The sequence below is a fragment of the Puma concolor genome, chromosome A2 (genome assembly GCF_028749965.1).
Source record: "Puma concolor isolate L17-30 chromosome A2, mPumCon1.1.hap2, whole genome shotgun sequence".
Classification (NCBI taxonomy): Eukaryota; Metazoa; Chordata; class Mammalia; order Carnivora; family Felidae; genus Puma; species Puma concolor.
The window spans coordinates 74,057,665-74,082,737 of NC_141668.1; the positions used below are offsets into that span (position 1 = coordinate 74,057,665).

General features: G+C 39.4%; 1 protein-coding gene across 2 annotated transcripts in view; it reads left to right on the plus strand.

Annotated features, from left to right (window-relative positions):
- Positions 1-25,073, plus strand: part of CDK6 (cyclin dependent kinase 6) — a 261,405-nt gene that overhangs the window by 98,880 nt on the left and 137,452 nt on the right. For both annotated transcript variants that reach the window (XM_086696222.1, XM_086696219.1), the window contains exon 4: positions 22,981-23,148. In XM_086696222.1, the coding sequence (XP_086552348.1) occupies positions 22,981-23,148 (168 nt within the window). The remainder of the gene's footprint in view (positions 1-22,980; positions 23,149-25,073) is intronic.

Below are 25,073 nucleotides of genomic sequence, written 5' to 3' on the forward strand. Positions count from 1 at the left end.
GGAAGTTTGCTAGAACATTAATCATATTGGAAAAAATGGAAATAACCTAAGGGCTTATCAGTAAGGGAAGGGCCAAATTGACTGTAATACCGTATGGAATTCTATGTGACAATTAAAAAGAATGTTGTAAATCTGTAAGGAATTACGTTTAAATCATAGTGTTGAGTGAAGTAAAGGGAAAAAAAGATGGTTTTAGAACTGTGAAGACAACTTGGTTCCATTTTTCTGAAACACATATGTATCTCATATAATTACAGAACCAAGTCTGGAAGAGTATACGGCAAACTGATAATAGTGGCTACCTCTTTGGAAGACACTAAGGTTAGAATAGGTGGTAAGTGTTTCAGATTTATATCTGACAATCCTAATAGGTAGTCAAGTAGAACTTCTACTCTTGAAGTTTTGCATCTTTTATAACACAAATATATTCACACGGTTTTGTGTGATAAAATAAGGCTTAAATGTATAAAGAAAAATATGATAATCACTAGGAGTTAGCTTAGTTTCCATAAGAAATTGTCCTCAGGGGTGCCTAGGTGGCTCAGTTGATTAAGCTTCCGACTTTGGCTCAGATCGTGATCTCGCGGTTTGTGAGTTCAAGCCCCACATCGGGCTCTATGCTGACAGCTTAGAGCCTGGAGCCTGCGTCGGATTCTGTGTCTCCTTCTCCCTCTACCTGTCCCCCACTTTCTCTCTCTCTCTCTCTTTCTCTCTCTCAAAAATAAACATTAAAAAAAATTTTTTTTAATTTTTTTTTTTTTCAACGTTTATTCACCTTTGGGACAGAGAGAGACAGAGCATGAACGGGGGAGGGGCAGAGAGAGAGGAAGACACAGAATCGGAAACAGGCTCCAGGCTCTGAGCCATCAGCCCAGAGCCTGATGCGGGGCTCGAACTCACGGACCACGAGATCGTGACCTGGCTGAAGTCGGACGCTTAACCGACTGCGCCACCCAGGCGCCCCTAAAAAAATTTTTAAAAAAAGAATGATACATCATAAAAACCCAAACCTGAAGAAGTCGAAGGAGCCCTTTTCCTAAGTATAACTAAACCCTCTATATGATAAGAAAGAGTAGTGTCATAGTTTCATTGGCAGTTATCTTCCTTCTTTAGTGATACATTAAAATAATAGTCTTAAAATAGATGGTGTTTTAGATTCGATGAAATACACAGACATGCCCAATGTCTAGCAGGAAAGGTACAGTCAGAACCTCATAAGCCCGTCCCCTGAGGCACTGCAGTGAACTGTAGGCTGAAAGGAATAGGTTTGGACACTTTGTAATCTTACTCATAATTAACCTCTGATGTTTTGTATCTCAAGAAATTGAGAGTTGTCAGGGAAATGGCAGTGATAAAAAATATTATATCTTTAAAAAAAATAGTGTCTTTAACATTATTTGGAGAAACCTTCAATCTTCCAAATGCCATATAAATAACAGTAATATGTACATCCATATAACCCATAGTGCTTTTCATAGCACTTACATACACACATTACCTGATTATTGTAACAGGATGTGTCATCCTGTGTCATCCTCCCACCTACCAGTGAAGAAAACGGATACAGGTGGAAATTAGGCAAAGTGATTATACTGCTGAGAAGTAAGAATGAACAGATCCCAAAGGAAAACTGAGAGCCTCGTCCATGAAGCCTCTAACACTGTGCCTGCCAGACAGGTCCTGAATAGTATGACTGACCTGGATAACTTCCCAGATTTGGATGGATATTAGAAAGACGGGGAGTTTTTTTCTAATTGCGGTATTCGAAACATATAATAAAGAAGTGCACTCATCTCAAGCATTCCTTCCACTTGATGGTTTTTTACTGTTGTAACCACAGCCCAGATCCAGAAAGAGAACATTTCTGAAGACTTCTTCGTGAGCCCTCCCAGCCTGTAACCTCTCCCTAGAGGTAATTACTACACTGGCTGTTTCATAGAAGCGCATGTACTTTTTTGTGTAAAGCTTTTATCATTCAGCATCATATCTGTGAGAGAAGTTTTTGTTCTTCTGCGTACAATAGTTTTGCCAAACAGTTTCCCACGTGGTTTAAACTATTCTGTATTTCTCCATCAGTACTATGAGAGGCTCAGTTGCTCCATGTCTTTGTCAACACTTGTTGTTGTCAACTTAAGCCATTGTAATGGTGTCTATTTATGCTTTTCAATTCCATGATGACTAATAAGGTTAATGAGCACCTTTTCATAAGCTCCTGAACATTTGGATTTCCTATTTGGTGAAGTTCCTGTTCACATCTTCGCTATTTTTAAAGATTGTGTTATATGTCTTTTTCTGATTGAATTGTAGGAGTTCTTTACATACTGAGCGTGTAAGTCCTCTGTCAGATATGTGCAGGGCTAAAATCTTCTCCCAGTGTGTTGGAATTTGAATGGGATCCTTCTCTTTCCACTCAGAGCATCAGATGTGATTTTATCATCACTTGTGTCTCTCCTAGCCAAGCACTTCAAAATACATGGAGGCAGGACATTTCCCTACTGCCTTTTTAGCCTATTTTGACATTTTAAGTATCTAGTAAGATATTTTTAGCTACAAACTAAGTATATGTGACAGATGGTAAAATCTCATATCTGGGCTTTTAAATGTTAGAAACTTTCTGTTTCCAGTGTGTAATGTCACTGCCCAAAAAATGACAAAAATACAATGCCAGAAGAGAAGAGTTTTATGAACTTTAAGTATGAAAACCATTCTTTTGGCTTACCCACTGTGCTGCTTTATAAATACATTGTGTTTGTTTGAGTGTGTGTGTGTTGGGGGGTGTAAATATCATATTCCTTTTAGGTGTATGGTAGTATATAATAAAAGTAAATCACATTGGAATATAAGCTATTAAGGAAACACCAATAAGCACTGGCAGACCTGGTACCTCTTGGCAAGCCAACAAGTGTCATATCTGACAGAGCTTGAAATGACCTTAAAATCTATGCTGACAGTTGCCTGCTTTCATCCAGGAGGTCAGATACAACATTTCAGAAACCATTTTGAAAGGGTATGTATGGTGATTCCAACAAACAGGAGGGAAGAAGCAGGGATTGGAAATAAGGCAAGGTCACATCTTTTTTTTTTTTTTTAAAGTTTATTTATTTATTTAGAGAGCACGCGGAAGGGGCAGAGAGAGAATCCTAAGCAGGCTCTTCTCTGTGCAGAGCCTGTTGTGGGGCTCGAACTCACGAACCATGAATCATGACCTGAGCTGAAACCAGGAGTCTGATGCCTAACCAACTGAGCCACCCAGGCTCCCCAAAGCAAGGTCAAGTCTTATTGCGATGGGTGCTTCTTCAAGGTTTCTACATTGGTTATTTTGCCTGCAAACATTTCAGCTTTGGACTCTCAGCCTAAAGAAAGTTGGGGGTTGTTCTAGGAAGGCGTTATTGATTTAGCTTTCATTCTAAAGTATTTCAGCAGTTAACTGAGTTAAGAGTCTAAAAACAACCCAATAATTACTTGTATCATGTAAAATGGATTTTATTGTCTTTTTAGAACCACTTGTAGCTTTTACTTTAAATATTGAAAGTATAAAATTTATTGAGTACCTATTTTTCTGTAGGATCTGTTGTCAGGAAGTGGAGGTTAAAATGTGAGTTGCACTTAGAACTTTTAGGCAGCAGTAGGATTTTTCTTGGTTCACAAATTTTATCAGAGACTTTCTAATTTTTAGATTTTCAAAAGATTGCTGCCTACTGGTTTAAAATGTGGTTGGCAAAAGGGACATTTATATATATAATTATATTAAATTATATTAAGTATTAAATTGTATGTCATATTATATAAGATTATATTAAAATATATTTTAATAAATATATATGTAATTTTAACTGACAACCTCAGAAAAACATCAGAAAGTAAAAATCATCCACAATCTTACCAATTTAAAACTTGACATAAAAAAGCAGAAATCTGGGGCTCCTGGGTGGCGCAGTCGGTTAAGCGTCCGACTTCAGCCAGGTCACGATCTCACGGTCCGTGAGTTCGAGCCCCGCGTCAGGCTCTGGGCTGATGGCTCAGAGCCTGGAGCCTGTTTCCGATTCTGTGTCTCCCTCTCTCTCTGCCCCTCCCCCGTTCATGCTCTGTCTCTCTCTGTCCCAAAAAGAAATAAACGTTGAAAAAAAAAATTTTTTTTAAAAAAAAGCAGAAATCTCTTCCTTTTGTTTCTCCTTCCTACCCCCACCTCCAGTGGTAACAACCTTTAATTGTAGCTATACTTCCTTCCAAACATTTTTATATGTGTTCAGAGAGGGTTGCCAGATTCAGCAGATAAAATAAAGTCACTCAGTTAAATTTGAGTTTCAGATAAACAACTACTTTTTTAGTTTAAATATGTCCTATGCAATATGTAAGATATTTATATGGAGAAGTATTTGTTGTTTATCTGAAATTCAAATTTAACGGAGTATTCTGTTTTTTTATCCAGCCACCTTAATACAGACATAGCCACACACGCATTAATGAACATGTACACATTTCTTTTACCAAACCAGAATCAAGCTCTGTGTATTTACTCTAAGGCTTACTTATGCCTTTTGCTGTTGATTTATCTAGTTTACAGAATTACCCAGGTTCTCCCTAATTACCCAGGTTCTCCCTTACATTGTAGACTCATAATTTACTGAACTTTTCTCCTATCGGTAGACATTTTAGGTATTTTCATTTTTTTACTATTTCAAACAACATATCATTGATCCTCTTTGTACTGACTTATTGTAAACTAATGCTGTTGCTTCTGTAGGATGAATTCCTAAAAGTGGAATTGCTAGGTCATAGCATATTTTAAAAGCATCATTTGTTCAGTTTCTTCATACTTACTCACTGAGACCCCGGGCATGAGCAGCTGAGCACCAAGTGAGTTGGCCCCTCCTCCTCCACTGTCAACTCCATGAGACCAGGCACTGTTGTTCTCTAGTGTAGCACAGTACCTGTGACACAACTTTAGAATGAATGATTGTGCATTTACTCAAGGGGTTGCTGGGAGAATTAAATGAAATAATGTCTGCAAAGTGCCTGGGATGCTTCTTTATTTTCTCATCTACTCCCATTTGCAGTTCCTTCCTTAGCATTAAGGATCTCTAAATTAGTGAGGGAGATACCATGATTCCACTAAATTAGGATAAATTCTGTAATAGAACTATACTCAGAGTGCTGTGGGATTACAGAAGGGGGCGCCTAGCTTAGCCTGGGTGTGTGAAGAGAGTTACCCAGGTCTTGGCCAAGATCTATTTAAAGTAAGTCTTGAAAGATAAATTGGAAAGAGCCAGGCAGATAAGCTGTGTGTGTTGGGCAGTAAGGCAATGGAGGGAACATCCCAGGCAGAGGGAACAGCATTACAAAGGAGCAAGATATCCTTCAGACCATGGAAAAAGCCAGAAATAAAACCAGAGGTGGTTAGGGATCAGACATAAAATGCTTCAGGTAGCAAACTAAGTTCTACCTTTGTCTTATAGTGAACAGTAGAGAACTTCTGTATGATTCGAGTTTATATTTTAGAAATGTCATTGAGTCAACACTGTGAAAAAAAAGATTAAAAGATGCTTAAATCTAAAAACAGATAGCTTATCTGTGTTGGAACACTATTACAGTCATCCAGGCAAGAGATACTGGCAACTTGACAAGGACCATGGAGATGGGAAAGAAGGGCTGATTTAAAATGTAATTTAGGAACTGTAGTTACCAGGATTTGGTACCAGGATTAGCTATTTGGTCAGGAGAAGAGAAGGAATCTAAAATGTCTGTAATATTTTGGCTTGATCATTTGGGTGAATAGTGGTACCATTTACAAGGTAAAAAATATAACAGGCTGAAGAACAGATTTTGATGGGGTTGAAAAAACTGTACCGTTGTTTTGGGGTCATATTGAGATTTCAGTTGCTGTGGAATATTCTAGAAAACATGAACAGGAAACTTTGAAGTTTGCATGTCTGAAACTCAAGAGAACAGTCCCACCTGCCATTATGACTTGGGATACCTCAGAATATGACCAAATGTTGGAGCCATAAACGAATAAGGTGAGGTAGTTAAAGCAGAATTTAGAATTTAAGATACTTTCAAAGCACATACTTGGGAACACAGATAGTGTAACCATTGTGGACAACAGAAAAGGGAGCTTACCAGAGAGCCAGAAAAGGTAATACTGAAAGCCCAGATGAAAGTGGAGACCATGATGTGGTGGTGATTTTCTCTCAGCAGCTTTAGTTGTAAGAGTAGGGATAGGCAGATAGGTACTAGGGTAAGGCATTGGAGGATCAGCGTAAGGAGAAATGCAAAGATGATTTTGTGGCGCCTCGAAAGAGAATGATCAGAAATGCTGACTGGGAGTTTCAGATGGGCCAGGAAAAGATTTGAAGGCAGGAAGGGCAGGTTTGAGACCACAATCGGTCCAAGAAGTTTTGGGGAGGGACAGCCTTAAATCAGAGCAGCACTCAGTGTTTATATGTACCTATACTTGGATACCCTTCATAACAAGTTCTCTAGCCATAGTGCCGCCCATCTTTTCCTGGACAAATCCTATTGTATTGCCTATTTTAATGTTAACTTGCTGAATTCTTTGTAAGATACACATTAGGTTCTTAATGTCATTTTCATTTTTGTTTTGGTGACAGTTCCATTTAGCTTAAAGATCCCCTTTTCTCTTGGCCTCCATCCTCTTCCTAACTAGATATGAACACCTAGAGCCTCTCTTCTTCCCATAGATTGAAGAAGTTATTAGTAAGGAGCATATGGTTCTCCTCCCCCTGGAGATGCATTTGCTCTCCTAACAGGATCAGCTTAAAAATTCAGTCCTTGCAACAACACAGAATAAAAAATGTTGAGCCCCCATAAACAGCTGTGCATGCAGCTTTCCCCAAAATAGATAATATGCACAGATGTGTTTATGGGAAGGAAGCATGAATACTCAGTGAGTTGTTTTCGGCTTCTCGCCACTGTAGGGATTTCTTTTCTTTTTCAAGGAAAGGTACATTGTGGTAAGCAGTGTTTTATGACCTATAATAAAAACCTTTGTAAAGACCATTTTTTGACCAAATGAAGCTAAGTGTTCTTTTCACAGTCCTCGTTTGCTCCTCTCTCCCCCTCTCTGTATTGGAATGCACACAGCTCAGCATTAATGGATAACATAAGGAAATAATATCACAAATTCTAGTTCTTATTTGTTAAGCTCAGAAAGCAACCAAAGTTGATTATGTAATAAAGTTCATTAGTAATGTTTTTCCCTCCTCCGTATTAGTTTCTGAATATATATGTTGATTAAGTAAAAAGTTATATTGCATTCTTTGAGTAAACGGTTATTACCCGTGAAAGCACCTATGAGACAGTTTGAGGGAACCTTACCAGTTGGACGCCTCATAGAAAAATCAGTTTAGATACAAGGTAAAAAGCAACTTAAAGCCACTTTAGAAAGTTAGGTTATTTGCAAAAAGAGACATATTATGTATTCAGTAAATAACATAATTTCTAAGGATGCATCTAGATCTAAAATGCTAGCCATCTTTAGACTTGCAAAATAAAGAACAGGCAACATAACACTTGATTTAATTAAAATAATAAATATTTTAAAGATTGTACCTTCTAATAGGCACACAGTAGTGTTTGTTGATCTTAATAATCACTGTTTGGGAAGATGGGAGGCTGTCCACGTCCTAACAAGAGAAAACTAGATGGATCTGAACTCTGCCAGATGCCATGGCTAATGGTGGGTCCTCTTCTTGATTTAGTGGCACCAGTTCCAAACCTGTTCCAGTTCCAGTTACCCAAGCTGGGGGGTTCACACACTGGTTTTAGTCTCCACAAGCATCCTAGAGGAAAGTATTATCCCCGTTTTACAGATGAGGAAACTAAGGCTTGATGCGAGGGGAGGGGAGCTTAAATAACAGGCCCAAGGCCACCCAGTGTGAAACCTGGACACGTGGCAGAGCCCTCAAAAGATGGTCTGTTAAAGTTGACCTGTGAAAACAGACATTTACATATTGCATTTCTCTTGTGAATTGACTTTCCTCTTGCTTTCCCTTTCTAGTTCAGACCCTCCTGTCTTATGTCCAGAGTAGGGGAATAGGCTCCTCACGGCACCTCCCATCCATTCTGTATGCAAAAGCATCAATAATAACATATCATTCTTTTACACATTTTCACTAGTTTCCTGACTACAAGAATCTATCCTCTCCTTACACAGGCCCAGCAGTAAAACCCTTTGCAGTGTGGTCCCCTTTCGCAATGCGCCCTCTGCAGGGGTGGTTGCTGGTCCTGAGCGCTTGTTCTCTAAAGCCTCTGCTAGTGTGGCCTTCCAGGCAGATGATTCCCCAACCTCCAAGGTCAGTGTGGATGCTAGCTTACTCCGCAGTGCTTACTCGATGCCGGTAGCACCCATGCCATCTGTAGCCCTTGCCATATACTGACCTGAAGTGTGTAGGGTAGATTTCTCTTTTCTCTCCCCAGTAAAACAAGAGCACCCCAAGTCTCTGTCTTAGGTGTTTCTGTGTAACATCACCTACATGATGCCTGACACATAGTAGGGGCTTCATATTTCTTTTGTGTAAATGGTAGCATTACGATGCATGTACTTTATACCATTTAAGTACTTCAGTATTTCATGTTCTACTTATTACGTGTAATTATATATTATTACAATATATGTAATTATATATAAATATATAATATCTTATTAAGTGTCTTCAAGGTTATTTCCATTTTTATAGCTGTGAAGACCAAGGCCCACAACGGTTGCAAATGACCTGCCTTAGATTATATGACTAGTAAGCTATATGACTAGTAAGACTAGAAATTCAGATGTAATGCTTTTTGCTCTAAATTTAGTGCTTTTTCTTTTAAATCATTAATGGAAATTTGGTATCTCACATGCAGGTGGCTTGCTTAGGTTATATACATTTCCAAGAGAGATTTCTTTTGTGTTTCCACGTGGCAAACACTTAAATTCTTAGTGAATAACTGATAAACCACAATGGAGGATTGTAGCCTCTTCTCTAACAACTCAGGAATCAGCTTAATCAGTGAGGATGTTTTATATAACTGCTGTGCACAAAGCCAAGAGCAAAAGTCATTATACTTCATCTTCATGCCTATCTATATACACTGTTAAGTAATTCATCAAATCAAGTAAAATCAACAGATTTCTCTGTGTGAGGTGCTTTGTTGGATACCATGGAGAGTATAAACATGCCCCACATTCCTGTTTCTCTGGGAATTTATTGTCTAGCTCAATAGCACTTGACAGTTTAAAAAGCAAATCAAATATATAATGTAAAATGATAATAATTATCTCTTTGCAGTTCTGTGATGGAGGAAGGGAAGAATTTATCCTGATTTTTATAAATGAAAAACTGAGGTTCAGAAAAATTGGGCCTTGGTGAGTCAATCAGCCAGTGGCCAAGATGAAATGGAATTTAGTAGCACTGGATTAAGAGACCACACTTTGAGAAACATTGATGTGGTGGCATGAAATTAAAGTGCTGGGAGATTTAGCCAGTGGTCCAATTCTGTACCTAAGTGATGTATTAAGGAAAATGATTTGATCTATAGAATGCTTTTCTTAGGGATGAGAGAGGGTAAGAGACTTACTTATAGCCATACTTCTAGCTGTGGAACAGTGTGCTAACGTCCATGTCTCTTGATGGTCAGCTGCTAAAAGAATTTTGGATAGAGGTGGTAAGATAGAAAACATCTTTAACTGTTTTTATTCCATTCTTCAGTGAAGTTCATTATAGACATAAGGGTATTATATTTATGAAATAATGAACTAAAAGTCTTAACACACATATGAAGATGCTGTATTGGCTAATAGGTAGGGATACTGATTTATATGTGATTCCTCTTGGATCCCTATCCCATGATCCAAACCTACTTTTTCTGATTTCCCTAGAGTTTTATCACTGCTAAAGCATTCCTGGGAAGAATCAGTGAGTCCTTTTTAAGCTAATGGCTTTTATAGATTGCATAGTCATTTCCAGTTTAGTTTGGGTCTCACTTCTTAGTGAAAAGTCATTGAACATTTATGGACACCTGTTAATACAGTGTCCTAGGAGCCTCATATATATGAAGGAAGAGTGACTAAAGCAGGCCCCTCTTTCAAAAGACGGGGCCATAGGGTAGCGAGTGGGTAAAGATGGAGAAAGTCTTCAGGAGTTCCAAGAGACAAGGCCAGAGAGCCAGGTGGGCTTTGTCTGAGGGCATTCTAGCATAAGACTAATCTGATGGGATCAGGTCTGCATGTTAAAAAGATCAAGCTAGCCAGAGAGTAAAGGGTAGATTTGAGGAATGAGATCAGTGGGGAAACAGTACAGTACATGTAAGCAAGGATGAGCACCAGCCTACTTTAGTAGGGGTCTCACAGATGTAGGAATTATGTGGAAAAAAGTGACAAAACTTTACTGAGGGAGTCAGAAGAAGACTTGAATAAAAAGAGAGCCACAATATGTTGCGAAAAGGAAAGATTCAAAATTATAAAAGACTCCCCAAATTATAATTTCTTAAAAATTAGTGAAAGGTGTTTGTGGAAGGATATGAGAACTTAACAAAATGATCTTAAAATCGTTTGAGAACAATAACATGTAAGAATATCCAGGAATATTTTATAAAGAATGGAAAGAGGACACTTGCCCTACCAGATATGAACACAAATTCTAATTTTTTTTTTTCAACGTTTATTTATTTTTGGGACAGAGAGAGACAGAGCATGAATGGGGGAGGGGCAGAGAGAGAAGGAGACACAGAATCGGAAACAGGCTCCAGGCTCTGAGCCATCAGCCCAGAGCCCGACGCGGTGCTCGAACTCATGGACCGCGAGATCGTGACCTGGCTGAGGTCGGACGCTTAACCGACTGCGCCACCCAGGCGCCCCTGAACACAAATTCTAAATACTTAATTATTAAAGGAGAGAGATACCCTGTACCCTAAACAGAGCCAAACAAGTCAAAGTCCAGAAACAAGTTCAAGTAATTTAGAACATGATAAAAGTAGAATTTAAAAAGTGGGTAATTTGGGGCGCCTGGGTGGCTCAGTCGGTTAAGCAGCCGACTTCGGCTCAGGTCATGATCTCGCAGTCTGTGAGTTCGAGCCCCGCGTCGGGCTCTGTGCTGACAGCTCGGAGCCTGGAGCCTGTTTCGGATTCTGTGTCTCCCTCTCTCTGACCCTCCCCCGTTCATGCTCTGTCTCTCTCTGTCTCAAAAATAAATAAACGTTAAAAAAAAAAATTTTTTTTTTTAAAAAGTGGGTAATTTGATAAATTAAAACTTCTGGCCAAAGATAGTATGTAAATAAAATAATACCACATGACCATTAAAAATTGAGCAGTAGACAAATGGATAAAGAAGTTGTGGTTTATATACACAATGGAATACTACATGGCAATGAGAATGAAATCTGGCCTTTTGTAGCAACGTGGATGGAACTGGGGAGTGTTATGCTAAGTGAAATAAGTCATACAGAGAAAGACAGATACCATATGTTTTCACTCTTATGTGGATCCTGAGAAACTTAACAGAAGACCATGGGGGAGGGGAAGGGGGGAAAAAGAGAGGGAAGGAGGCAAACCATAAGAAACTCTTAAAAACTGAGAATAAACTGAGGGTTGATGGGGGGGGTGGGGTGGGTGGGAGAGGAAAGTGGATGATGGGCATTGAGGAGGGCACCTGTTGGGTTGAGCACTGGGTGTTGTATGGAAACCAATTTGACAATAAATTTCATATTAAAAAAAACAAAAACAAATATAAAAAAAATTGAGCAGTAGACCTGTATTCATTGATGTGCAAATGAGAGTCCAGTATACATTATGTGAAAAAGGCAATTACAAAATCACATACACTAGTATTCCATTTATAAAAGGAAAATAACTTTCTATATGAGAATACATGTACAGAAAAATTACGGAAGGAACCATCAATGTGTTAATTGATTATGATTGTCTTTGGATAGGAGAATTGTGGGTGGTATTCTTTTTCCTTGTGTTTTGGCTTTTTTAACAGAACAAATATGTTTATTATGTTAATTATGCATTACATTTCTAATGAGAAACATAGAAGGTCTTTTTATTTTGGGGCGCCTGGGTGGCTCGGTCGGTTGAGCGGCCGACTTCGGCTCAGGTCATGATCTCGCGGTCCGTGAGTTCGAGCCCCGCGTCGGGCTCTGTGCTGACAGCTCAGAGCCTGGAGCCTGCTTCAGATTCTGTGTCTCCCTCTCTCTCTGCCCCTCCCCTGTTCATGCTCTCTCTGTCTCAAAAATAAATAAACGTTAAAAAAAAAAAAGGTTTTTTTATTTTGGAGAACAGTGAATAGGAGGGCGAGACCCAGTGTGAAATGCCATGACAAGGTTAAGTGAGGAGTGGAATGTCCCATTGGTTGTGGCAAACAAGTGGTTATTGGTGATCTTGGAAGAGCTGCTGCATCTGCATTCATTGTAGTGATGTGATGTGGATGAGAATTAGGAAAATGTGCATTGCTGTGTAAAGATCCTTGTCTAAGAAAAGAAGAGGAGGGGCTCCTGGCTGGTTCAATCCATGGAACATGTGACTCTTGATCTCAGGGTTGTGAGTTCGATCTCCTCGTTGGGTGTAGAGATCTTAAAAATAAAATCTTAAAAGAAAAAGGGGGCACCTGGGTAGCTCAGTCTGACTCTTGATTTTGGCTCAGGTCATGATCTCATGGTTCACAGGATTGAGCCCCCGTGTCAAGATTCTCTCTCTGCCTCTCCTGGGATTCTCTCCCCCCACACCCCCCCCCCCGCCCTTCCCTTGCTCATTTGTAAATAAATAAATAAACAAACAAATAAACTTAAAAAAAAAGAAGGGGGTCGCTTGGGTTGTTTATTGGTCAAGGGACAATAGAAAGGGAAGAAATCCCAGGTGTAGTAGGGGAATGGCTAGTAGAGCAAGGGGAGGTACTTGAATAAGCTACATTGAATGAGATCCAGAGCATAAGGAGGGAGATGAATACTGTGTAGAAGGAGGGAAACCTTTCCTACCAGAAGATAAAGAAGAAGGGTAGATGCCAGTGCTTTTAAGTTTGTAGGTGGATACAGGGAGGTAATAGCATCCCCTTGATGGAATGAGTTTCTCTCTGTAGTGGAGTATAGGCTAGTGTGCTAAGAGAAGAAAGGGAGATGGTAACTTAGGGAGACAGCAGTAAACATTCAGACTGGCCTATAAGGACAGCAAGAGAGCTTATTGGGGACCACGGGGGACTACCTGGTGGCACTATGGTAATCAGGATTTAAGACTGACTTCATATCGATAAGGGACACATACGTGATCATGCCCTACCCCTACCCCATAACAGCTGTCTGAATCACTGGTATAACAGCCAAGAAAGAGAGAGTGGTTGGGCTAACTGAGGATTAAGCTTTGTAAAGAAGATAAGATAAAATGACCAACAAGAGAGATGAGAGAATTGGCAGACCTAGCACATGGTGTGTGAAGAAGTTGCTCTCCAAATTTAATTAGTTATGCTGTCTGATAAGCTTATGTAAATTTAAGTGACATTTTGATATCCAAGTAAATGTGATTAAAGTAACTTAAACTTTTTTTATTAAAAATATTTTATGTCAGAGTTGAGTAATAACACATTCCTAGTTTTAGCCATGGAAATAAATGGTAAATAATGGAATGGGGTTAATGATGTCAAAGGTCTCTGAAGTTAAGGTACTAGCTAGGGCATCCTAGCTGCATAATGTTGAAGTCATGCAGGAAAATGGTGAGTGTAGGGTAGAGAGGATGAGCCATAGTCCCTGAGGAATATGGAGGATTGATAGCAAATGATAGCGATGAAGAAGAAAATGTTGTGACAACAAATGGAAGGAGGAATAAGTCTCAGAGAGAAAAAGATAACCCCCTGGAAGTGATAATTGGCAACAGGAAAAGAATGTTGATACAGGCCCCATGGTGGGGCAGGGGCAGGGTGTGGGGAGAGAGGCAGTGCACACTGGCAAAGGGGGCTCTGAATGAAAGATAGTGACCTTAACAGGTTTCAGTTGATACAATTTTAGTTAAGTTTGGTTTGTTAGAATAATTGTCAACTGCAAATTACGGAAGACTCAATAGAAAAAAAAAAAAAAAAAAGCTTTAAATAAGGGCATTACTGTTAAAACTACAAGACCAGAGGTGGGCAACCTCAAAGTTGTTCAGCTATTCAGCAATGTCGTAAAGACCCAGACTTTTTCTCTCATTTACACTCTGGCATTTTATGCGTACAGATGATGTCTCCCTTTGTGCTTCAGGATGGTTGCTACAACTGCAAGTTCAGGTCCTCAAGCAGCAGCATTTAGTGTAAGATGCACGGATAGGGAGTGGGGGCTGGGAGGTGAGGAGGAAGTACAGCAAGAATTTTCTACTGTGGTCCTCTTATAAAAGGGAAAAATACTTCCTGAAACTCTACAGCAGATTTGTCCATACGTCTCGCTGGCTAGGACTAGGTCTCATGTCTATCCCTAGATCAATTTCCAACAAATTTATGGGAATGTGATTAGCTTGGACCAATCATTTGTGGCTGGCAACCAACAATGTCTGCTACTGTAAACAAATAATAATATGCTCCACTCTGTGGAACAGAAAACCAACTTTTTGTAATACATTACCTCATTTGGAGAGGAGGGAAGTACTAAGGGAGGGGAAAATTCTCAAAAGAGGGAAATGAGAAGGAGAATGGGGAAAGATGAGAAGGTATTTTTCCAAATGCAGCCAATAGAGCATATTGTTTAAAGAAATTATAAAGAATATGTGTTGAAATGGGGATATATCCACAGTATGTGGTTAAATGTTTTTAAAAAGATTACAAAACAACGTGAATAGAACAGAAACCGTTTGGGTCATTAGTCAAAAACCTAGGCAGTTGTACTTTGTATTTTCTTATTTATGCAATGCTGATTTTTATATCCTGCTCTGAAAAAGTTATAATTAACACTGCTATTTGTAGTTTCAATTCCTGATGACTTTCCACTGTGAGTTAAAAATAGCCATTGTGGTGACGTAACGATTCCTTCTTTCAAACTGTCCACTTATTTAGTCATTACATTGTCCTTCAAGTACCAACATTTCCAGGCTTGGCAAAAATTAGTTATTTTCTTCTTCCTGGTTGGTTGAAATGGATTCTTTACTTACTTCAGCATTAGCATCACTCCCAGGAATGAATAATATATGGATTCTTTTCATTCTGTCTTTAGAATACACATTTTATTAATGAAATTGGCATACAAAGCCACTTTTATTATGCTTTTATCCAGTTGCCTAGAAGCAGTAAAAATAGAAAGTCAGCACTTGAAATTAGGAGCCTTGCCTTTGTTTCTGTTGAAGAGCTGGTGAGGAGCAGTGTTGCCCTCCGTTACCCATTCCCACCATCCCTGACCCACTGGGCACAGTGGTGATGTGACGGGGAATATGAGGCAGCTTGACTGCCCTTTTCTGAAACAAAGCTTGCTCATGACTCTTGCAGCTCATCTCCACCAGGTCCTCCCACTTATTGCTTGCTTTGAATTCACCAATTACATCCTTCCAGGTGGTCTGAGGTTTTAAGGAACCTGCTTTAACCCCCCTCTCTTGCTTTTCCAAAATTTGTTTTGCCCTTTGTGATTTTGGGTGAAGCATTCTTTGGGTATTCCTGAGGACCAAAACAAGAAGTGGGGGGGGGGGGGATCTCTTTATAAAGCAGTCTTTGTAGCCCATTGTTATTGTTGTGAATTGATCAGTGAAAGCTTGAAGGAGCTTCTGTCAAGTTTTGAAGTAGAGTAAAAGGTGTGTACTGTACAGTGAGCTTGATGTGGTGACAACAGCAGATTCTCCTTGAGCACAGAAATCAGAGTGAGTGACATTGCCAGTGAGTGTATGACCTGCTGAATGATCCAGACATGGCTCTGTCATTCACTACTCCGTTGCTTATGTAGAATATTGTACCATACTTTGTAGGAGAACTGTGATTTTAAAAGATCCTGGGACTGCATCTAGCAATTCCACTTCTGGGGGTGTGTGTGTGTGTGTGTGTGTGTGTGTGTGTGTGTGTATCTCCCAAATAATTGAAAGCAAAGTTGCAAAGAGATATATGTATACCTGTGTTCATAGCAGCATTATTAACCGTAACCAGAAGGTGGAAACCACCCATATGTCCCTCAACACATGAATGGATAAGCAAAATGTGGAATATACATACAATGGAATATTATTCAGCCTTAAAAAAGAAGGACATTCTGACATATGCTACAACATGGATGAATCTTGAAGACATTATGCTAAATCACAAAAATACAAATACAGTATGATTCCAGTTACATGAGGTATCTAGAGTAGTCAAATTCATAGAGTAGAAGAGTGGTTGCCAGGACCTGGAGAGAAGAGAATAATAGGGAATTGTTCAATAGGTATAGTTTAAGTTTTGCACGATGGAAAAGTTCTGGAGATTGCACAACCTTGCACAACAAGGTGAATATACTTAGTACTGAATTATATACTCAAAAATGGTTAAGATGGTAAATTTTATGTTATGTGTATTTTACCACAATTAAGAATTTTAAAATAGGGGCACCTGGGTGGCTCAGTTGGTTAAGCGTCTGACTTTGGCTCAGGTCATGATCTCATGGTTCGTGAGTTCAAGCCCCATGTCAGGCTTTCTGCGGACAGTTCAGAGCCTGGAACCTATTTCAGATTCTTTGTCTCCCTCTCTCTCTCTGCCCTCCCCTGCTCATGTTCTCTCTCTCTCTCCTCAAAAATAAATAAACATTAAAAAAAAATTTAAAACCAGCATTTTAAAATACATAGTCTTAATCAGCATAAACAAAAAACGATCCTGGGCCTAGCCCGCGTTGTTGTCATTATTATTAAAGTGCTCTACTTTTTTTATTTAATGTTTATTTAATTAATTTATTTTTATTTTATTTTATTGTATTTTATTGTATTTTATTGTATTTTATTTATTTATTTATTTTTTTTTGAGAGAGAGAGAGAGAGAGAGAGCACAAGCCAGGGAGGGACAGAGAGAGAGGGAGACACAGAATCCAAATTAGGCTTCAGGCTCCAGGCTCTGAACTGTCAGCACAGAGCCCAATGCAAGACTTGAACTCAGGAACTGTGAGATCAGGATGCTTAACTGACCGAGCCACCCAGGCACCCCCGAAGTGCTCTACTTTCTTTGTGGCTTTCCCATCACCCTTTATATGTAGGCTGTCATGATCTTTTATTTCTATTCCTAATGCTAACCCCCTACCTTAAACCAGAATGTTGTCAGTTTAATTTAAGATACCTTTGTTGTATGTAATCCATTTTAGACTGTAGACTCCTGTAACATCCTTCATAGGAAACAAACTGGATAGGAGGCTTTTGTAGGAAACAACAAATCATTAGGAAGGTACTTCTATCAAAACTTGAATAACAAATTTGAAGACTGTAGTTTACACATTATAAGGAGAAAAAAATGATTATCATTGACTATAGCTTGTACATGTCTTTTTTTAGTTCTTTTTTTTTAACATTCATTTATTTTTGAGAGAGAGACAGAGCATGAGCAGGGGAGGGGCAAAGAGAGAGAGAGGGAGACACAGAATCCGAAGCAGGCTCCAGGCTCTGAGCTGTCAGCACAGAGCCCGATACGGGGCTTGAGCTCACAAACTGCGAGATCATGATCTGAGCCGAAGCCAGACACTTAACTGAGCGGGAAAGAGGGAGAGAGAATCCAAAGCAGGCTCCATACTCAGCATAGAGCTCAACATGGGGCTCGATCCCACCACCCTGGGATCACGACCTGACCCATAATCAAGAGTCATATGCTCAACCGACTGAGCCACCCATGTGCCCCTTATTTTTAGTTTTTAGACTATTGATGTACATTTTTGTTGCTCAAATCTTGAGGATGTGACTACATCACATAGATCTATCCAAAAACCCAGAATTGTCTATTGAAAGCTGTCATTTCTGTGATTTACTATATGATATAAATTGGATGTTTTCATTATCTTTTGGAACTAATTATACTTTGTAGTTGGGGAAAAAAAAAAAAACCCAATGAAAAATCTTTTTCCCATTAGGAAAGCTTGAGGTAACTTTTCAGCTGGCTTGTTTGTTTTGTTTGTAAAGAAATAACAGGATTAAACTTGTAGAACACCTAAAAGAAATGATTACAAGGCTTTACAGATTTGTGGTATTCAGACTAAAGTCTGGAATCTTCCTAGGGGGGTTGCCAAGGACAAAACCCCACCCAAAGTCCCTGGGAGCCAGACTTCATTCCATGATGGGGTCCTGTTGAAACATGCTTCCATGGCACGTGTTTCGGAAAGATACAGAGTGATGGCCCCAAGTGACTGTTTATCTGTCATGAGTATGACTAGATGTTTAAACCTCTTCCACCACAATTGTGCACTGAAACGTAAAAAGGTTTTAAACCTGTGTTTAACTTAAAGAGCCTTAATTGGCAGTATCCGTAGTCTCACTGCATTGCATCATCAGGATTACTGTGAAATATTTGCGTCTTGTATAAAACAGATTAATTGAGATTAAAATCTTGAAGAGCTAATTTAAACGTATGTCTCACGATACTATAAACTGAGATAGAACAGATAATAAGCTTAAGTAGAGAATCCTTTGAAATATCTTTGATCCAAGCACTTCTTGTGATTCTGAAGTAAAGGTGTTTTTTCCTGCCTTGTTTACCGTTACAGTTTATTCATTCATATAATTCTCAGGAATTGGGACCACATCTTCTTCTTCTTTGTGACTGGAGTCCCCAACATAGCTGCATATATTTTCCCTTTGAGGTTAGGTGTTCTAGTGAATGATGGTTAAAGGTTGAGGAGGGTCCCCAAATCACACTTCTTACAAGTCTATAAAGTGTATCAACCTACCTTACAGTTGAATTACTGAAGATCATGAGACTTGGGCAAAATTTTTCAGATCATTTAATTCAAAGCTCACATAGTTCAAAAAACTCTTGTAGCTGGGTATTGTAGGTTTAAAAGAAAGCCCAGTTTGCTCAACAAAAATATTTTTTAAATAGCCTAATAAAATCTAAAGAATGTTAATTCTTATGTAAAACCAACTTACCATACATCTGTAAGCATCATTTACATGGAATCAGTGTTAGTGTAATTATACCGGTTGGCACTATTTAAACTATGCTGGTGGTAATAGTTATAATGGAGCAAGTCTCTTTCCTGTGCCCTAGTGTTTAAATGAAGAAGAACTAAACTCTGCGTATAAGTTCCAAAATAACACAGCTATTGGGACACCTGGGTGGCTCAGTCAGTTAAGTGTCTGACTCTTGATTTCAGCTCAGGTCATGATCTCTCAAGTTGGTGAGATGGAGCCCCGCATCAGGTTCTGTGCTGACAGCACGGAGCCTACTTGGAATTCTCTCTCTCCCTCTCTGCCCCTCCCCCACTCAGGCTCTCTCTCTCTCTCTCTCTCTCTCTCTCTCTCTCAAAATAAATAAACTAAAAAAAAAAAATAACCCAACTAAAACCAAATAGTAATTACTATGGCATATCCCAGGGAGGAAAATCATGTAGTCATTAAAAGTCATATTGTATTGGGGCACCTGGGTGTCTTATTTGGTTAAGCATCCAACTCTTGATTTTGGCTCAGGTCGTGATCTCACAGTTCTTGAGATCAAACCCCACATAGGGCTCTGCGCTAACAACATGGAGCCTGCTTGGGATTCTCTCTCGCCCCCTCTCTCTCTGCCTCTCTTCTCTCTTTCTCTCTCTCAAAACAAATAAATAAACATTTAAAATAAAATAAAAATGAAGAGGTTAGAGTGGGAGAGAGCCAAAGCATAAGAGACTCTTAAAAACTGAGAACAAACTGAGGGTTGATGGGGGGTGGGAGGGAGGGGAGGGTAGGTGATGGGCATTGAAGAGGGCATCTTTTGGGATGAGCACTGGGTGTTGTATGGACACCAATTTGACAATAAATTTCATATATCAAGATAAGATAAATAAATTAATTAAAATAAAATAAAAATGATATTGAGTTAAAAAAAGATACATTGCAGAAGAATTTTGTTGAAGTGGCAAAACATTCATAATGAATTATTAAATGTTTTTAAAACAATCACAAAATAATGTGTACAGAATAATCATTTTTATTTATAAATCTATTTATATATTAGTATTATTTGCATGTGCTATACATTATTTAGCACATATTTAATATGTAAATATATATTTATACCTACAAATACAATAATAGCTGTAATTTTGAAAGACAAGACAAAAATTATTTAACAGTGAAGTTTTCTCTGTTCTCTGAGTGATAGGATTTTGAGTAATTTCGATTCTGCCTCTGGATTTGTAAAAAATTTTGTTAAGTTTCTGCATTAAACATATACCAGTTTAATAATTAAGAAAGATGTAGTATGTCCTATATAAGTGAATACACAAGTAAAAGCAATACACACTTTTTTTTATTATTAAATATAATTTATTGTCAGATTGGTTTCCATACAACACCCAATGCTTATCCCAACGGGTGCCCTCCTCAGTGTTGTTGGTTTTTTTGTTTTTGTTTTTTTTTTACTCTGTGGATCAGCCTTTTTATAAATTTAGATGGGCTTTATTATTACTTAATGAGTTCAAATTTCAAAATTTTTATTCTGCTAATTGGCTGCTTAAACTGTTTGAACACGAAAAAATGAACCAAACAGATTTATTCTTTGTGCAGTTTTACGTGGTTGATGTTCAGCATGTAAGAAGTTATAGGCGACAAGTCAGCATGGCATTACTTTAGGTTAGTCAAGCTGTTTAAACTCCAGGGCTTACAAGTCGTGTGCATACGTTTCCAGTAGTGACGGATTTGCCCCAGTAGACTTTTGTTAACATCGCACACTTCGTTTTCACACTGGAAGTGTGTGCATTGAGAGGTGTGTGACCTGCAGTGTTTCTCAGGTCTTGAAGAACTGACCCTCGACAGTGCAGTCTTCTGCAAGGGTTTTGTCCTTGAAAATTTAGAAGGTAAACCCTGCCCATTCAGAATATCCACTGAGGTGCATCAGAAAGGATTCTAGTACACCTGTCATTCATTACACACCACTGCTTAGTCCTTTGTTCACCAACCTTGTGGCACTGGCCACATTTTCTTACGGATGTTTGTGACTCTGTCTCCCCCTGGGAAATGGGACACTTTAATGACCATCATTCATTGAATGCTTAATATGTGCCAGAACCGCACTACCCCTGTTTGCATACATTACTTCATGTAATCTCATTACATTATTTTTAAAGAGTAAGCACTGTTTTCTCTTAGTTTTATGGAATATTGAGGTTTTGGTTTTAAACAAGCCAGGATGTAAAGACAGAACCCCCAGCTCTGAAGGAAGAACCAGTACCATAACCCAATAACCAAGTATGGTCCAGCTAGTGAACAAATGTGTCCTTGCAGCCCCTGCCAGCTGTGAAGCCCATGATACTGCCTTACCATTTCTCTAACCCTTATGTGAACAAAATAATTCCATCCTCCCTTGTTTCACACGATATATGGGGGGTAGGTCAAAGATTTCAAGGATCAAATGCTCAGGGTTTTAAATTCCTACTTTCAGACACTGTTTCTGAGTTTTAAATCTTATAATTCATCGGTTCCAAAGTTAGAAGAAGATGTGACATTAGTTTTCAAAGGATCAAATGCTCAGGGTCTTAAATTCCTACTTTGAGACACTGTTTCTGAGTTTTAAATCTTTTAATTTACGGGTTCCAAAGTTAGAAGAAGATGTGACATTAGTTTTTTTTCTGAATATCCCCCATTCTCCATTCCATAAGTGGTAATAGCTACCATTTATTGAATGCTTACTGCTGTGTTAAGTGCTTTACAAACAGTGATCCTAGAAAGTAGGCTTTGTTGCATTCTCATTTTACAGACAGGAGAATTGAGGCTCAGCAAGATTAAATGGCTTACCTGGCTTTACATGCTCATTTGATCATTGATCTAATAAAGGAGTGCACTGGGAATTTGAATTTGAACTCACTTTTTCTAGACTATAGTTTGATCAACATTATTTCTTGAATAGTGGTGTTACTTTGGGCTAATTACAAACACCTGTTTCTTGGCCTATAAAATGAGGTAATGATATTATTTACCTCAGTGTTTGGTTGTGCACTGAGTTTCTAAACAGAAAGTGTTTATTTATTTTTGGGACAGAGAGAGACAGAGCATGAACGGAGGAGGGGCAGAGAGAGAGGGAGACACAGAATCGGAAACAGGCTCCAGGCTCTGAGCCATCAGCCCAGAGCCTGACGCGGGGTTCGAACTCACGGACCGCGAGATCGTGACCTGGCTGAAGTCGGACGCTTAACCACTGCGCCACCCAGGCGGCCCTAAACAGAAAGTGTTTAGAGTGGTGGTTGACCTGTAGTGACTGCTTAGTGTTAGGTGCTATAAAAATAATAGGAATTACCGGGGCACCTGGGTGGCTCAGTTGGTTAAGCGTCCGACTTCAGCTCAGGTCATATCTCATGGTTGGTTAGTTCGAGCCCCGCATCGGGCTGTGTGCTGACAGCTCGGAGCCTGGAGCCTGCTTCGGATTCTGTGGCTCCCTCTCTCTCTCTGCCCCTCCCATGCTCATGCTGTGTCTCTCAATAATAAATAAATGTTTAACAAATTTTAAATAATAGGAATTACCATTAATATTACCATTTACTGGATTTTAATTGTTGAAATAAAAAATTAAATCATATAAAAGTATATGAAGTAAAAAGTGTCTCCCTTCTTACCACCTACTTCCTCTCCCCAGCATGAACTACAGACACCAGTTTGGTATTTATCTTCCAGAATATCTCCTATGCCATCTGAACCTATTTTTAAATTTTCCTTTCATTAATAAAATACAGGCTGATGTGAAATTTTTTGTAGTGACCTTGAGAATGGTGGACTGGAGAGATGGAAAGGGAGACGAATTCATTTATTCAGCAAATACCCGTCAAGTACTTCCAACACAAAGGATTCAGTATGTTAAATTTATTGTGACAGTTTATTGATTTTCTTTTTTGTTTGTTTGTTTTATTTAGGATATGATGTTTCAGCTTCTCCGAGGTCTGGACTTTCTTCATTCTCACCGAGTAGTGCATCGTGATCTAAAACCGCAGAACATTCTGGTGACCAGCAGCGGACAAATAAAACTGGCTGACTTTGGCCTTGCCCGCATCTACAGTTTTCAGATGGCTCTCACCTCAGTGGTGAGTAAGAAAGTGCTATTCTTTCATTAGGTTTGTTTCCTCTTTTAAATGATGAACTTCCCCATACCATGCCCCTAGTATTATTACTGCCCATGGTCACTTGGGGGACAGAATGGAGCCTGGGTGGCTCAGTCAGTTGAGTGTCTGACTTCAGCTCAGGTCATGACCTCACAGTTCATGAGTTTGAGCCCCACGTCAGGCTCTGTGCTGACAGCTCAGAGCCTGGAGCCTGCCTCAGATTCTGTGTCTCCTTCTCTCTCTCTCTGTTCTCTCCCACTGTGCTCTGTCTCTCTCTCAAAAATAAATAAACATTAAAATAAATAAACAAACAAACAGGGCTAGGAAGAAAGGGTTTTGCTTACAACTACAGACATATCCAGGCTGGGCTTGCCATGAAGAGGACCTGTTGCAAAAATAGTCTGTTACATTGTAGCCGCTAGAAAAGACTCAGTTACAGGTTTCCAAATGTTTTTTGCCATAACCACTATTTCCAGAGCTGCATATGCAAAGTCTGGGGAAATACAGCTCAAGGGTTAGGGAAGAAGGGCGTCAGGAACATTGACCTGTCTGTAGTGACCTGGTTTGAGAAACAGCTAGGTACCTGCAAAGGTGTGTGAAGGCGTTCTTCTGGAGCTGTGTTGCTGTGAAGATACTAAATTTATAGTACACTTGGATAGCCCATGAACAAGCAGCACCCCACACCCCACACCCCACACCCCACACTGGGGGAAGCCTTCATCCAAGCCAAAATACAAAGAGCAAACCCAAGGCCCTATGTTGGCAGAGAATGACAGTTACGGTATCCTGTTTATTTGGTCTCATTCAGACACAAAACCATAATAAGCTACTGACTTCGGTTACCTTCTATTTCTCCTTCTAGTTCATTGTTTCTGAGATGAATTTTTGTGAAATTCTGCACCCAGAGTATAAAAAGAGCCCAGAAGTAGGCACCAGTAACTCTTACCTTTGAAAGACCTGTTTTACATACAGTGAATTCATGCAGAGATACAAAAAGCCAAGGAATGTCCCTTTACTGTGCCGCTTATTTGGGATAGGAGTTTGATGCTGAGCATCCCTTGGGATCCGTGAACACTATAAAAATTGCCCTCAAAGCATTAGATTAAGCCTTAAGAAAAGGAATCCTCTTGGGTCAGTATGTCATTTTTCACCTGGTCCATCTTTAGCCTCGAAGTGATTCTCAGTCAGGGGCAGCACTGCCCTGGGTGGAGGGCACAGCTGAGAAATGGATGGCAGCATCTTTGGTCATCTTAATGACTTGGGGAATGGCAGTGGCCACAAGGAGGCTGGTATTCTGCCTACCAAAGAATTGTTTACTGAAATTCCAGTAATGCCTCAACTGAGAAATAAACAGCAGGGGAGTTGGAAATTTTCTAAGAGAGATAATTTGTCTTAGAACAACATTCAGTTTACAAAAGTATTCCATTTCCTCACCTCCAAAATATGGATACTACAACCTGGACACTTAAGACCACGTATTCGCAACATTGTGTACTTTACCTAGGGCCGTCAGAAGTTTTACAGAGGATTCCTTGGATTCCTTGAAGTGTGTCACCAGTGTTAAAAGAGAAATCATACTTGTTTTCTCTTTGCCCATCACTTTTGAGAAGACAAGGCACAAGATGGTATTTAAAGGATACGCCTCAGCTTTGGGCTGGGTCAAGGGAGCCCTTGTATTCTTACATAATCACAGCAGAAATGCTGAGTATGTGTGTTTCCTCACTGGGAAGGGTTAGGTAGGCTGCGAGCTTCCTTAGAATGTAGTTGCAGTCCCTGAGGAAAAGCTTAAATAGGCTTTGTGATCCCTGTGGTCATCAGAGGTAGCAGATGGAAGGAACTGATCTTAGGTACATTAATTGAGGGAAAGATGAGCCATAACTGAGACAGACGCTTTATTTTGATCACCC